Here is a 16,100-nt window from a genome sequence, read left to right as displayed (position 1 = left end):
TTCAATTAAAGATTGAAAATATCCAGTCTTGTTTGATGGCTGAAAAGAAAGATCCCTCATGGCTATGGCATTTTCGCTATGGTCACTTGAGTTTTGGTTGATTGAAGACCCTCCAACAGAAAAACATGGTGACGGGTCTTCCTCAAATTACTGTTCCTTCCCAAGTCTGCGAATAATGTGTTGTTAGCAAACAACATTGTTCTCAATTTTCAAAAGAAAAGTCATGGAGAGCAAATGATGTTTTGCAGATGGTGCATTCGGACATTTGCGGTCCCATAAACCCATCTTCTAATGGAGGTAAAAGATATTTAATTGCCTTCATTGATAATTTTCCAGAAAAACTTGGGTTTATTTTTTACAGGAAAAATCAAAAGCTTTCGTATGCATCACTTCAGAATCTTTGGATGCATCGCATATGCCCATATCTCGGATGTGAAAAGGAAGAAACTTGATGACAAGGCTGACAAATGTGTCTTTCTTGGTGTAAGTGAAGCATCCAAAGCATATAAATTATTCAATCCACTAACAAAGAAGATTGTGACTAGCAAGGATGTTGTTTTCGATGAAGAGAAAACTTGGGATTAGAATAGGCAGCAGCCTACCCAAGTTCTTTATGACAATGATGCTGAACATGAGCAAATTTCAGCACCTTGTATGCCCCAAAATTCATCAAATACGACTTTTGCAGCTGCTGGAATTTCACCAACAGACTCTGAAGTCAATGAAGAAGAAGCCCAATCTCTTTGCCGTGTTAGAAGAAAGCTTGCTTGGATGGAAGATTATGAGGTAACTGGAATTGGAGATTCAATTACTCACTTTGCCTTATTTTCAGACTATGACCCTACAACTTTTGAGAGTGCTGTCAAAGAAGAAAAATGGCGAAAAGCAATGGATGATGAAATTAATGCCATTGAAAGAAATGATATTTGGGAACTATCCGATCTTCCGGATGGACAAAAAACCATTGGTGTAAAGTGGGTCTTTAAAACAAAACTGAAAGAAAATGGTGAAGTTGACAAATATAAAGCACGTTTGGTAGCCAAGGGATAAAAGCATCAATATGGGATTGACTATATAGAGATTTTTTCTTCAGTTGCGAGACATGACACGATCATATTGGTGGTTGCATTGGTGGCACATAATTCTTGGCCTATTTTCCAACTAGATGTCAAATCAGATTCTTGCATGGGTACTTGGAGCAACAGGTATTTGTTGAGCAACCCCTTAGTTATATCAAGATTGGAAATGAGCATAAAGTTTATAGATTGAAAAAAGCTCTGTATGGGCTAAAACAAACCCCTTGGGCTTAGTATAGTCGCACTGCAACTTATTTTCTTAAAGTTGGTTTTTCAAAATGTCCTTATGAGCATACGTTTTTTGTCAAGATTGGAGATAAATGGAAAATGCTTATTGTCTGCTTGTATGTTGACGATCTTATATTTACTGGAAGTTGTGATGGCATGTTTGAAGAATTCAAGAAATCTATGATTAATGAGTTTGAAATGTCTGATCTTGGTATGATGCATTACTTCATTGGTATAGAAGTGGTACAATTGGATGATGGGATCTTTATTTCTCAAAAGAAATATGTGGGAGAAATTTTGGACAGGTTTCAGATGAAAGATTGTAATCATGTAAACACTCTAGTTGAGTTTAGCTTAAAGTTATACAAAGATCGTAAATGAAGGAAGGTTGACAGCACACTTTATAAACAAATTGTGGGCCGTTTGATGTATTTAACTGCAACAAGACCAGACATAATGTATTCTATGAGTTTAATCAGTAGATATATGGAGAATCCTACACAAATGCATTTGTTAGCTACTAAGAGAATCCTTCGTTACTTGCAAAGAACTAGAGACTTTGGGCTATTTTACAAAAAAGGGTGAAAAGTCCGATTTGTTGGGATTGACTGATAGTGACTATGCAGGAGATCAAGATTATAGGAGGAGCACTTCGGGTTATGCTTTTATGTTTGGAACGGGTGCTATTCCGTGGTCATCAAAGAAGCAACCAATTGTCATATTGTCAAGTACATAAGCTGAATTTGTTGCTGCAACAGCTAGTGCTTGTCAAGCTATTTGGCTAAGGAGAATTCTTGAGGAGCTACAATTCAAGCAACCGGGACCTACTAAAAAATTTTGTGACAATAACTCAGTAATAAAACTCTCCAAGAATCCGGTGTTACATGGAAGAAGCAAGCACATTGATGTGAAGTTTTATTTCTTGAGAGATCTTAGCAATGATGGAACAATTGATCTAATCTACTGCAGGAGTAAAGATCAAGTTGCTGATATATTCACCAAGGCTCTCAAGATGAAGTCATTTGTGAAGCTCAGAAAGTTACTAGATGTTTGCACAGTGAAAAAAGTCAAGGCCTTAAACTGAATGTTAGCAAACATCAGTTTAATGGAGGGATTGTTGATATAATAGTTATTTCCTTTTGCAGGTGTTACTGATTTGGTTTTTCAATTATTAGAGTTAGTGGAGTCATGTGCGTTGGTTATCCTAGTTTTTAGGTGTTAGTGGGACAAGTGCTTTATGCAGAACATGGGTAGTTATTGTGTGTTTTACATTATGTATTTTATCTTTTGTAAAAAGACTTGGTTGTTCTATATGTAAGATGAAGTTTTAGCCTCATCTCTCCTCCTTTTAGCAATTTAACAACCTTGACAACGACGATGAGGAGGAGCTCCTCCCCAACCACGCCGCCTCCGGCGTCGGCGTCCTCCCCGACGACAACGTTGTCTTTGGCAACATCGCCGACTCCGCCTCCACCTCCTCCTCCCTCCCCACCGCCACCCCCCTTGACCACCACCTCCCTTCGTGCATGAGAGAGAATCAACAATGAGAATCAACATCAACTCAACAATGTCGATGCGCGTTGTTGAAGAAAAGCCGAGGAAGAAAGACGAGCGAAAGATCAAAGGGAGAGAGTAGCGTACCTTAGAAAAAGTGAGAGAGAGCGTGGAGAGAAAAAGTGAAAGGTTAGAGAGAAAAAGGTGAAAAGGAAAGTGTTTTCACCTTGAGGAGGAGGAATTCATTTTCTTAAAATAATACATAATATTTGCGTTGACCAAAAAGTATTTTGGTCGATCAAATCTTTTTAAAGAATCAAACGGCTGAAAATCGGAAAAAACGCTTTCTGATAAAATACTTTCAATGAAACAAACACACATAAAGCTCCGTTTGTTTCGTGGAAAATAATTTCTAAGAATACGTTTTCGGATTTTCCGACATTCGTTTCACGAAAAATAAATTCTTTGGGGAAAATGTTTTCCATAAAAGAAAAAAAGTCTTCTAAATTAGGGAAAATGTTTTCAACTTTTGAAAAGTGGAAAACATTTTCCTCAAATCTCTCTTATCTTACACTTTTACAAATCATCACTCCCTCCTCCCCTTTCTTCTTATTCTTTTCTTTTTTATTCGAATTATTTTTAATTTATTTTCTTTTTTAATTTGAATTATTTTAATTCCTTTTTCTTTTCTTTTTCTTTTTCTTTTCTTTGTTTTCCATTTTCTTTTTTTCTTGGCTAGTCGTCAACCATCGCTAGGCAATGCTCAAGTTTGTTGATCTCAAGCTCGCGCTTGTCGATCGGCGAGCCTTGAGCTCGACACTCATGCTTGCCAATTTCTAAAAAATATGAAAAATCCATTTTAAAAAATAAAATAAATGAAAAGAGTATACGAAGAAAAATATTTTCCTTACTAAATAGCAAAAATATTTTCCACTTCATTTTCAGGTTGAACACCGGAAAATAATTACTTTTTCTTGAAAAATAACTTTTAGGAAAATATTTTCCAAAAACACCACATTTTTCGTGAAACAAGTTTCTCAATTGTGGATTTCTTAGATGTACTGACAAAGATCTTCCATTGGCAGGATTTGAAAGAAAGAAAAAACCAAAGAGGCTGATTGAAAGAAACTAGGATTCATCTGGCGTAAACTCAATGTATTCAACTAGAGGATGATCTCTTCGTCTACATATCTCTGGGAATTTTTATTCGTGATTTGGGACTGCGAAACCTCTACCAAACGCTGTCGATTTTAACGGTGCATTGGTCCCTTGTTCGGGTTTTCAGAGGTGACAAAAACAATCTGTTTGTGAGCACATCGAGAAACATGGTCGATCAATGTCAGTGTCTTTCGGGGAGCCATTCTCTTAATCAGGCAAAGGTGCAAAAGAGGCGCTTTGCCAATCATCGCCCGAGTTCAAACGGGGCGAAACCTCTCACCTCCAGCAACTTGCTCAATTAACTGCGCAATGTGGTTTTTCACCTGGTAATGACTTGGGAATTGTTGCAACTGCGATGATCGTATGCTTTGATCAATAGGTCTCTTGATCTGCATAAAGGTTTGATGGCTGGTGGAGAAGATTACGGGAACTTGTAACTTGAAACCGCTTTTAAATTTTTCACCTTGGATTTATCTGCTGACTGATGAAATCCTGTCAAATCGGGTGATGAACTAAAGACAATCTCAGGACGTTAATCTGGAATTAGAATCAACAGCTAATATCAAGCAGACTTATCTTTCTCCGTGGATGAACTGTTCAAGAGTCCAATGCTTTGATTTGAAGCACCCACGTTTGACGAGATTTCCTCCAAATCGGCAATGAGAACCATGCCCGAAACCACCACAATTGAAGCACTGCCGCCACCGCTGCCGCTGCCGCTACCGCCGTTGAAGCCTTCTGGGCAGCATTCCCCCCCTTGACAGGGGCCTTGCCGGGGCCGGTGACGTCGATGGCCGAGGACTTGCCCTCAGACTCAGTGACGATGGAGCACTCAACCTCCTCGCCCTCGGCAAGGCTACGGAAGCCGTCGGACTTGATGGAGGACTGGTGGACAAAGAGGTCCTCGCCGCCGTCGCTGGGCTTGATGAAGCCAAAGCCCTTGAGGTCGTTGAACCACAGGACGGTGTGGTGCATCTCTCCTGACTCGCCATGGATTCTGATCGACGGATCGATCACCGGAGAGGAAGAGAGAGAGGAGAAAATATTGGGTACCTTAAAAGTGCCACGTAATTTGTGCTTTGAACCATTCAGAGCATGACACATGTCCATGTGTCAGTCCACGTCGTCCTACTTCTCCATTTCAAACCAACACGCATAGGAGGTTCTCTCTATGCTCTCTCGAGCATAAGCCCTCTCGACGCTCTCTCTCCTCTGCAGATTGTCTCTCTCCTCTCTATCTCTCTCCCCTTTGCCTTCGCTGGTTGCTTCCATCGCCCCTACCCTGACGCCGACGCCGATGCTCCTCCGCCTCCCTCTCGCGACGTTTGCTCTCTCTCTCCCCCCTCCGCGAAGTCGTGCCTCTCTTCCAGTGAAATGTGACGCCAACGGCCCTCCGCCAGTTGCCTCCGCTGCCCTCAACTCCGACGCTGACACAACCTCCGCCTCCTCCCTTGGACCCGACTTTGACACCGACACCCCTTCGCCTCTCTTTCAGCAAACCTCGATGCCAACGCCCCTTCGCCGGTTGCCTCTGTCGGCGTCGAAGTCCGTCACCCCCAACTCCGACGCCGACGCCTCCGCCTTCGCCTCCACCTACGCGCCCGATGCACCAACACCCCTTCACCTCCCTCTCGCGACCTCCGCTCCGCTGTCTCCCTCTTTCCTTTGCGGTGTGCCCTTACTAGCCAACCTCAACGCCAACGAACCCCTACTCGTGTTTTGGCCTCCCTCTTCGCGAGCGAAGGTCGCTCTGCTCGCTCTTTCTCTTTCCTCTGCAAAGCGCCCCTTGCTCCTGAACTCGGACGTCGCCGACGCCGTTGCCTTCCCAAGCCCCACCAATAGACACGCCATTGGTGACTCCCATACGTCCGAAGGTTCGTTTTCTTCTTTTTTTTGGATCTACTTGGTAGAATTCAGTGCCATGTTAATGTTTAAGTTTGTAGATATATCTGCATTAGGTACTACTTTATCTTACTTGTTGCCGACTTGCTATGTTATTCAGATAGTTAGTGAAGATAGGAAGAAAGCGAAATGGCGGTATCTTTTGAGATTGTTTGCATATAGTCCTCCTAAGGTATTAGAGGCTTCTGAGCTTAAATTGGTCACTCCATGCTGGTGAGGCTCACCTGGCCAGCGGTGATCTCACCAAACGTCGCCCAACCAATTACTGACCACAATGGTGGCTGGCGATCGGCCAAAGAAAAAAATGAAAAATATTAAAAAATTATACAAGTTTACCAAATGTGTTTTGTTCTTTTTATATTTCGGGAATAGAAATTTTGTGCAATTACCAAACGCGTTCTTCTGTTCGAAAATTGTTTCCCGAAACATAAATAGTTTTTTATATTTCTGTTCCCGGGATCAATTTTGAACAGAAACGTTACCAAACACAGCCTAAGCTGCCACAAATTGAAAAGTACTTTAGTTGAAGAAAGCTGCTACTGAGGTTGACCACCGAGGCCCTTTTTGTTTTGAGGTCTAAAAGTTACATTTTTGGAATAAAACACCACAAAATTATATTCAAGAATTGCGATTTAAAAAAACAATTACATTGAATTGAAATTGAAATTTTATTTTATGCAACATAAAGAACAACACACTATGGTTGCCAAATAGTACTTGTTTATGTTCTTTTGTTCCTGAAAGTAGATTTGGAACATAAATGCATTTGGTAAAATTTTTGTTTTTAGGGAATAGGTTTCTATTTTTTTTGTTCTCGGAAATAGATTTGGAACAGAATCGAGAATTTTTAAAAAATTTGATTCTTTGTTCCCGGAACAATTCTAGAATCAAGTCAACCTATTTTTTTTTTTTTTCCTCTTCTTTCTTCTTGTTCTTCGCCTTCTCCTTGTTCTTCAAGTCTTTGCCGCCGCCGCCATTGCCATACGCCACCGCCGCCCCCCGTCTACCGGTCGCTAGCAAGGCTCGGCCTCGCCGAGCCTCCCTTGGCCATCGATAAGCCTTGCCTAGCCGGGCGAGGCTCGACCTCGCGATGGCTTGCCCAACCAAGGTGAAGTCGGCAAGATCAAGCCCCGCTAGACCCATTAAACGGGTGAGTCGGGTCAAGTTTGGATCGAGTCATAAATAGTCTGACCCAAATTGATCCATTTAACCCGTTTATAACCCATTTATCGCAATGCAAAATTTTTGACACATACCTGACTCATTTAACTAAACTTAAGAAAAATTATTTCTTATATATATATAATGGTATTACTAAAATAGTTTTATACGACACAAATTTCATGGACAATTTTTATAATTTTTAAAATAAGTATTTTAAAATCGAATGTTAATTATTTTTAATTTTTTTAAATTAAATTCTTAATTATTTTTTTAACTTTTTAAATATAATTTTTGTTTTTCTTTTCTGTTCTTGTACTTCTTTGGCCGGTTGCCGACCACGACAACGGCCAGCCACAAGCGAGCCCGAGTCTCACTAGATTGATGAGGCTCGAGCCTTGCGGAACGTCGGTGAGGCCTCCGCCTCGCCGGATCTGGCGAGCTCGATCTCACCCCTCGGCGAATCGGCAAGGCTCGAGCCTCGCTTGATGTCGGTGAGTTCAAGTCTCGCCCGGATCGGCGAGGCTCGAGCCTCGCTTGATGTCGGTGAGTTCAAGTCTCGCCAAATCGGCGAGGCTCGAGCCTCGCCGGGCGTCGGCGGGGGCCTCCTCCTCACTAGATCTAGCGAGCTCGAGGCTCGCCTAGCTGTTGTCATTTGTGTCTTAGACAACCGAAGGAAGAAAAATAAAAAAAAAAAAATAAAAAAGAAAGAAAAGAAAAAAAAAAAAAATTATAGTTTCGATTTTCGTAAAGTTAAAGTGAGAAGAGAGAGATTGTGAGGTTTTGGGTGAAAATGGGTTCTAAATCCAACCCATTTAAGACCCATATATCTTAAGTCTTTAGTTATTTAACTAACTTCTTTAAAAAACAAGTGACCAATGTTGCCACCTCTAAGCTCCGCCGATAGCTAGGCGAGCTCGGCCTCATCGGATCTACGCTAGGCCGCTCGCCCGGCTGAGCGAGGCTCGAACCGATCGCCGATCATCCCAAGGCGGCGACCGGCCACCTTGAAGAAGAAGAAAAGATGAGCAAGAAAGGAAAAAAGAAAAGAAGAAAAAAGGAAAAATAAAATAATTTATGTAGAATACATATTTAATTTGAAGTGGGAATTGAAATTTTACTATATGTAGAATACATATTTAATCTTGTATTTAATTTATTATTTAATATTAATATTTATAATTTATATTATTATATTATTATTTACTATTTAATAAAAAATTTGATTAGTTAATATTTGTATTACTTAATATAAATATAATATAATCAATAAAATTTCCATGATTTGATAGAATTTTAGAATGGAATAGGATTCTAAATTCGAATTCTTTTGAAATTGAAAATATAATATAATTTCTTCACTCATAAGAATACAATTATATTTGGTAAGTAGAATTCAATATCAAATTTACACTCATCTAAAAAGGTAATTGAAAAAGAATTGAAATAGAAATTTTATGCGATTCTAGAACGATTTTATTCTTTTTTATTTCAAAATCAGAAAAAATCGAGAAACGCGTTTTTTCTTTCGAAACGGAACAAAATTTTATTCTTTTTTTATTCCAAAATCAGAAATTTTGTGCAATAAACGCGTTCTTTTACTCAGAAATTGTTCACGGGAATTGAATGGTTACCCAACGCGCCTTATACATATAAAACAATTCAGTATCACAACCATACTATACATACATCCAACAGAATACATTTATACAATAAAAGAGTCGAATAGATATAACAAAAAGCGTGGAATGCACAGTTGACTGGATTGAAGAGGGAATCATGGAAAGTAGGTACTCCGGGAATGGTTTTCACTTCAACGGAAATTCGCAAACCAACTCTCTTTTGCGCAGATTCCGGACGCCGCTCTGTACGACACCATCAAGAGATCCGGGAATAGTCCATGTAAGTAATCGTAGAAGAGCCTCCCGCCATCCCCTCCAACGAATTGCTCCTGTTGGAACCAGAAAAGCAAAATAACAGATGAGTCAAGAGTTCATACGATCCGAGATACACAAAGTTACTTAAGAAGCCTCGCATGCATTCTGCGACAAAAATCATCTGAATTCCACAGAAAGATCACATCAAATTCTTACCGGAAGTTGCAGGCGGTGCCACCACTTATTTCGCACAAAGCGCAATAAATCCTTGACAGATTCATCATCATACTGGGATTCCTGCGTAAGGTTCTGATCTATGTCGTCAATCGATTTCCCATTAAAAATCTGTTGCTTCCTGCTCTCCAATTCCCTGCGAAGCGATTGGCGACGACTTTCTGCTGCCCGATATTGTGGACTGTCCTCTGGAGGTCTCCATGATAGTCTTTCACTGAGTAAACACAAAAAATCCAGACTCTTTTCTGAATCCCAACAAATGGGAGGATAATACTTCTCCAATTCCTCTGAGCTGCAAACAATGCCAAGAAGATTCAACTCCCCAAATTCATAACCATCGCAGATATGACATTGGGGCAACTCTACAATAATTAAAATTGCATTAGCTCATTGAAAGACTAGTTTGGAGACTGAGGATAATATTCTCCAAGGTTTATAGCTAGCGCGTCATATGCAAAAACCTCATTATCTTCTTCATTACAAAATCCTATTCAGTGGATACATAGCAAGAATTGTGCTAGGAGTTACTGATATTTAAATGCTCCTAGACGGGTAACAAACTTATAGCAACCATGCTTCCGACAAGGATCATCCACTATTGCAATATGACATTTGTCTAAGACATTTAGACTATCACATGGTCAACCTTTTTCTCCAGCTTCTATTGTCAATTGCCAAAATATCTCCACCTTTGCTCATTAGGCAGTCTCACTAGCAGCACAGATATTCAAGTCAAGTTCAATGGCTTTCAGGCTAACTCTATTACTTGAGAGATTTGAGTGATGGGAAAATGAAAATTAGTCCACTAACAATGGTTACACAATATATCAGACGGCGGAATGAAAATGGCAATGATGCAAATTAAAGATGACAGGACTCACACCTAAAGTTGGGATTAGTCAGCAAACATCGAAGCTTCATGTGCACGTCATCCTTTTTTAGGTCTAGTAGAGCGGTGAATGATGGATCATTCATCAAGGCATCTCTAAGATCAAACTCTGCAAAGATTTGGTCCACGTTATCCTCTTCGACATGACCTCGCTGGCTGTATCATAGATTCAGGTAGAAATTATGACCTAAATCATCAATGTATCTTGAACCAGATAGTATTTTGGCCACTCGAAAGGCACATAAGTAAATACAAGCCATATCCTATTGGAAATTGAGAAAAAGTACATTGGAGAAAACTATTACGGGTTCTTATCTCTACCGATCTCTACAAAAGTAGTAAAAAGTAAGCAAGCTCGCTCAGTGATGAGGATTGTCCCACCTCAGCCTTTGCTTTATAACAGATTCAAGACAGTCGTCAAGGTCAGCAGGGGTTCTGCGCCTCTGATCGAGCGACCGACGGCCACGCCGCCGCCGCCGCCGCCGCCGAGTTGAATCAGCCAAGGATAACAGACCCTGGGGGTCTTGGGGGTTGGAAGACATCGTTGACCCAGATGAACACCTTAAGCTTGACCAGCGGAGGGGGAGGCGGGCGAGGCGGGGGAGGAGGCGGAGCAAAGAGAGGGTTACGCTGTCGTTTACCCTAGTACGTTCCCCTTTTATATTTGAGGTTTCGTTTTTACCCTAGTCCGTTCCCCTTTTATATTTGGGCTTTCGGCCCAAATGAACATGATCATTTGGCAAAGAGTCGATCTCAGCCGTGTCTAAGAGCTCTAGCAAGATGGAAAAAGGGACTCCCACAGACAAAAAGTTACAAGTAATATCGTTCTTGCTTTTTGCAAGTGAATGCCTTATTTATCTATTCGCGCACAGACACAAAGCTCTGCAAATGGAAAATTTGGTATGAGTTACAAACTGGTAAGGTGTTTTGGCATGCGTTACCACAGGTGCATCAAAGTGGGAATCGTGTTTTTTTTTTTTTTTTCTCAAAGGATATAGTATTATCGCATTCAATTGAAAGGTTTAGTAGTTGATTGGATTTTGCACGTAAAGTTTAAAATTGTAAATGCATTTTCTCTCCAATTTTTTAGGTTTTGTCATATATGAATGCGTTCTCCTACTTATTTTAATTACTCATAGATCCATACTCATAATACCCAAAGCCATTAGCTATAATGATAAAAGAATTATCAAATATAGGAGAAAGTTAATTGACTAACAAGCAGTTCCTCAATTGCTAACCCTAGCCTCGATCATCAAATTCGCAAGAATCGAGGATCGGTTACAAACTTACGGTACCCACTCAATAGATCCACCTTCCCTCGTCAATTTGGAAGGCGAGGTATAATTTTGTATTTCGACAACGAATTTCGAGTCCAATGACCTTAGCGGAAGCGGCCCACGTAATACTCAATAATTTTCAGAGATGAAATAGACAAAAACGAAGCTTTGGTCGGAGAACGAAGAATTACCTCAGACACTGGATTCCGCCGAGAGACCGAACCATGCAAGTGAATATTGACGGGTCGTTCGTCGACGAAACAAACGCCCGACTCGTCGGTTATAATAACCCTTGATGGATTCGACAAATCCATAAGAGCAGCCTCCGCCGTCAAGGTCGAAACCCTAGGCCCTATTGAAAAGCTCTCTCTCTCTCGCTCCCCCTCTCTCTCCTCACGACCAGAAGAAGTGCTGTCAAACTGTCGGAAGTGGTGGGTCTCCGTGGGAAGTACTATCTTTTATACATGAGGTTCCATGGGCTCATTCGAACACTTAAAGCTAGCCCATTGCAAGGCCTTCCTGTAATTGGTTAGCTTGTCCTCCTCAACCCCTCTGGACCTTAGGCCCCGTTTGGTTGGACTTTCAGGAGAACTTTGGCGCACAGGGGGAAATTTTTGTGTTTGGCAAAGCTTTTGAATCTTTCCTTGGTGGAATGTGGCGTTAAAGTAGCCCGTCTTGAGGTAGGCAGCTTTCGAGCTTTGCAATGTCCCAAAATGCTTGAGTCAGCATTCATTCTTCTTCCCGCCCGAGAGTCGGCCGAGTTTCGTGATTGACGGCGCTCGGCCAAGCGTTCTTAGGGATGCCTTGCACGGAGGTCGCGCAACCTCGGGTGAGGTGGCCTGAGGTCGGGCGACCTCGGGCATCGCCTGGGTCGAGCGACCTAGGCGCCGCCGCGACCTCGGGGGGCGTCGCTGGGTCGCTCGACCTCGGGCGACGTCGCCGAGGCCGCGCGACCTCGGGCGACGCCCGGGTCGCGCCGAGGTTGAGCGACCTAGGCGACGCCGCCCGAGGTCGCGCGGCCTCAGCGGCGTCGCCTAGGTCGCGCGGCCTCGGCGGACGCCCGGGTCGCGCGACCTCGGGCGACGCCCGGGTCATTGGACCTTAGGCGGCGTCGCGAGGTCGGCGCGTCGCCCGAGGTCGGCGCCACCCGGGCGTCGCGAGGCGACCTCAGCGAGCCTGCTCCCGCCACCGCCACCACCCGCACCCCCACGATCACCAGTTGCATCTCCTCCTCCCTTTTCTTTTTTTCATTTTCTTTTTACTTTGAAATAGCTTTGCAAAACATACACAAAAAATTAGTTTCCAAACACACTTCCCTTCCCAAAATGCTCATTCTCTCAAGGATGCTTGGGGAAATGCAAAGCCATTTCCCCAAAGTTGAACCAAACGGAGCCTTAGTTAGCACTTTTGTTTGAACACTTTTATTTCAATAAATTTGTATTCCGACCCAAAAGATTTAGAAAAAAAAAAAACAAAATTGCTCAATTTCCTGCCAGAAATGGATTTCTTGGGTGTACCGACAAACATGAAGCATTAGCAGGATTTGAGGAAAATAAAAAGTAGAGGGTGATCGAAACTAGGATTTTCATTCGGTGTTAACTCATTGAGGATGATCTCTTCATCTACATGTCTCTGGGAATTTCTATTCTACTGTGAAATCTCTACCTAATGTTGTCAATTTTAAAGTACGCTGGTCCCTCATTTGGGTTTTCGGAGGTGACAAAAACGATCAGGTTCGTTAGCACATCGAGAAACATGGTCGGTTAGGGTTTGTGCCTTTCAAGGGGGCCGACATCTTAGTCAGGCAAAGGTGCGAAAGAAGCGCTTTGCCAATCATCGCCCAAGTTTGAACGGGACGAAACCTTTTGCGTCAAGCAACTCGCTCAATCAATTGTGCGATGTGGTTTTTCCCTGGTAATGACTTGGGAATCATTGCAATTGTGATGAGCGTATGCTTTGATTAATAGGTCTCTTGATCTGCAAAATAATTTGATGGCCGGTGGAGAAGACTATGGGAACTTTATCACTTAAAACTACTTTTGAATTGGTTTCATCTCGAATCTATCCACTGATTGATGAAGTCTTGTCAAATTGGGTGATGAAATAATGTCAATCTCAGGACTTTCATATGGAAGTAGAATCAACAACTAATATCAATCAAGCTCATCTTTCGCTCTAGATGAACCATTCCGAGAGTTCAATGGTTTGATCCAATGCACCCGTGTTCGACGAGATTCTCTAGATTAGCGATGAGGCGATCGTGTTGTGTAGAAGTCTGTGATTATCTGGATGATGTCGCCGTGGTGAGCAGTTTGCCAGTAACTGCCATTAGCAGAGTTACTTGAGGCCTATGGATCATTTTATTCACTAATTCTTTGTTGTTCGGTTTGCCAAGGGTGACGCACCATGTCGAATTCATCGAAACGCAAAGCAAGAGGAGAGACTCAAGAAGCGATACAAGGTCCCCAAACTCTTTTCATGCGTCGATGTTCCCATTTTCCAAATTCGTCCTGAAAAATCACGATTTAATGGTGCGTTTGATAACAGCTCTTTGGGACTCTAAAGTCCTTCGGCCCAAGGCAAATGTTATCTGGCAATTTTTTTTTTGGGAGAGTTTTGGGGAAATGCAACAAAAGGACTTTAAGCTCAATGGAAGTTTGGAGGTGTCTTAAGAAGTAGCATTTTTGGAATATTTTATCTTTATTAAATGAAAGTGCCAAAATTTCCGCCCCACCCTCATTTATCAAACATAATTTCATTTTTGCCCCTTTTTAAACAATACTCTATGGTGACTTCTCACGTCGCTCTCGACATAGACAATCTTCATGTACGACTTCGCGATGTCACTTTGATTTGTGGATTTTACGATTTCTAGCCGACTTGTTATGCTGGTTCATGCTTTGCCGAGCGCCGGTCGTCTTTATTTGTGGTCACTTTATGCTGAGAACACGGAGCAAGAGGATCGTATTCAATTGCTTGAGGTTCGCAGGATTGAGAAGTGTGAGTTGATGAAATTATGGAGAAAGGCTTTTTTTAAATAAATAAATAAATATTCTAGGTCCCTAATTATTATTATTATTTCTTTTAAAGCAAGGGGATCGTATTCAATTCTCCTCCTTTTGTAGGCCAGAATTTGGACAATGCAATGACACGGGGTAGAGGAATGAAAGAACTCCGAGAGAAATTGTTTGATATCTGTGATGAATTGAATGCCTTCTCTTTCTTTTGAAGTGATGCATTGCCTTTTCTGCAAGTTTTTTCACTTAGAAATCTGTGATGGCTCTTTCTAGGTGGATATTAAAGGAACAACTTGATTGGATTTAGATGAACATTTGGCACCGGCCGATAAAGTGGCTATCTAGTGACATCGGTGTATACATAGCAGGCGACACTGGATAACTTGAAACTCAGAAAGTGTATTCTTAACTTATGGTGGGACGAATGCAAATGGACTAGCTCTTGATGATTCAGGGCAAAAGAGATTCTACACGAGAATAGACAGTTTTGCTTCTGAGAAGTTCAGTCAAGATGGCGAAATAGGTGATTTACAGTTTGCAGAATGTTGGGATTGTCGGATTCCCAAAAACCGGATTCGACACTAAATCGAACCCCTAAACTTGTGCGGAAAACGAGCTCGGGAAAAACACATGCATCACCGATCCTAAAGCACATCACATAATTGAACGTACCTTGTTAGCCACAAATTAAACACCGACGCCGATATGAGGAAGAGAAACTAATCATGTTCGATCCGATGACGTCAATTTGCCTTGAAGGGAAGATTGGTGTCGCCTCTTGTGCACTATTCTTTCTTTTGGAATGTTTTTGAGGGAGAGAGGGAGGAGGAACGTACGTTATGCCAAAAGGTGCGTTCCTTCCTCTTTATTTCCCCTTATATACGTCCCATCCAAAAAGAAATGTGTCCCTTCATCATATCCCTTCATCCATGGCCCTAATCTTGCGGGCCGGGCTTTTAGGCCCAACATGGGCAGACGGGCCAACTTAGGCCCATCACCATAATTAATAAAACCATCATCTCCCACTCGCACATGGTGGGCCGAACAGGATCCTCTTTACCTCTCTTCAACATTCATACCGGTGAATAATCCGTGCGACAAAGCATACTTTGAGATCTCGTTGCTATATATCTCGTTAGGAATATATAGCAACTCATAAAGGCATCACACTCGAGTAGATTTAGTATGCAGTACCCTAGATCGATCGATCACATTTATATCTCTCTTGATCTCTTTTAAACAATGATATATATATATATATATATATATATATATATATTGTATTCACTGTGACATCCCGATTTTCCAATTCTATTTTCAATAAATTGAGACTGGCATTTCGTTGGCACGCATATAGTTCTTTTCCTTGAGTCGGCCACTCATGTGAAAACTAGTCTATCGGGTGAAGCCGTTAAGAGTTTCTAATGCATCAGACTCGAGAATTTGACCAGGAAGCGATCTTTCGACCGAGATAATCTGCAAGGGTCATTACGGCACAATTAAAAATCGATTAGAGATCGGAGATAGGTCGACTTGACAGAGGCATGTGATCGGGTGTGGGTGATTCCACCAGATCGCACAATTCTGGTTGATCGGCACTGGACCGACTTTTCTATCGATTGGGTATCCTGTGTCCGTATTTGAAACCTTGAGATTACCGACAACCGAAAGTCGCCAATGTTTCAAAGATGTACATTGTGGCTTGAGATGATCAACCACAAGTCAAATGCATGAAAATTCCTAAAGGCTACCCGGTAGGTTGGGCCGCGCTAGTATCGTGCCAA

The 16,100-nt window shown here is 41.9% G+C and overlaps 1 protein-coding gene across 2 annotated transcripts; it reads right to left on the bottom strand.

The window, feature by feature from the left end:
* Nucleotides 1–8,646: 8,646 nt before the first annotated feature.
* On the bottom strand, nucleotides 8,647–11,722 carry LOC104422759 (serine/threonine-protein kinase/endoribonuclease IRE1b). Of its 2 annotated transcripts, none has more exons than XM_010035190.3 (4): nucleotides 11,491–11,722; nucleotides 10,014–10,175; nucleotides 9,113–9,422; nucleotides 8,647–8,970 (listed from the first exon to the last, which is right to left on the bottom strand). In XM_010035190.3, the coding sequence occupies exons 1-4, from the start codon at nucleotides 11,523–11,525 to the stop codon at nucleotides 8,833–8,835; spliced, it is 645 nt and encodes a 214-aa protein (XP_010033492.2). In that variant the 5' UTR covers nucleotides 11,526–11,722; the 3' UTR covers nucleotides 8,647–8,832. The 2 variants fall into 2 exon arrangements, with proteins under 2 accessions (XP_010033492.2, XP_039159062.1); XM_039303128.1 differs by lacking the exon at nucleotides 11,491–11,722 and adding an exon at nucleotides 10,401–11,457.
* Nucleotides 11,723–16,100: the final 4,378 nt, after the last annotated feature.

This window comes from Eucalyptus grandis, chromosome 10, assembly GCF_016545825.1.
Source record: "Eucalyptus grandis isolate ANBG69807.140 chromosome 10, ASM1654582v1, whole genome shotgun sequence".
In the NCBI taxonomy this organism is placed as follows: domain Eukaryota; kingdom Viridiplantae; phylum Streptophyta; class Magnoliopsida; order Myrtales; family Myrtaceae; genus Eucalyptus; species Eucalyptus grandis.
Note: the sequence above shows the minus strand (reverse complement) of the source record. Positions and strands in the feature narration are given on the sequence as shown.

Coding starts and splice junctions, on each gene's coding strand:
- LOC104422759 (XM_039303128.1), bottom strand. CDS start 10,561: ATGTCTTCCAACCCCCAAGACCCCCAGGGTCTGTTATCCTTGGCTGAT. Junction 10,176..10,400: donor GTTATAAAGCAAAGGCTGAG/GTGGGACAATCC, acceptor TCTATGATACAG/CCAGCGAGGTCATGTCGAAG. Junction 8,971..9,112: donor GGCACCGCCTGCAACTTCCG/GTAAGAATTTGA, acceptor TGGTTCCAACAG/GAGCAATTCGTTGGAGGGGA.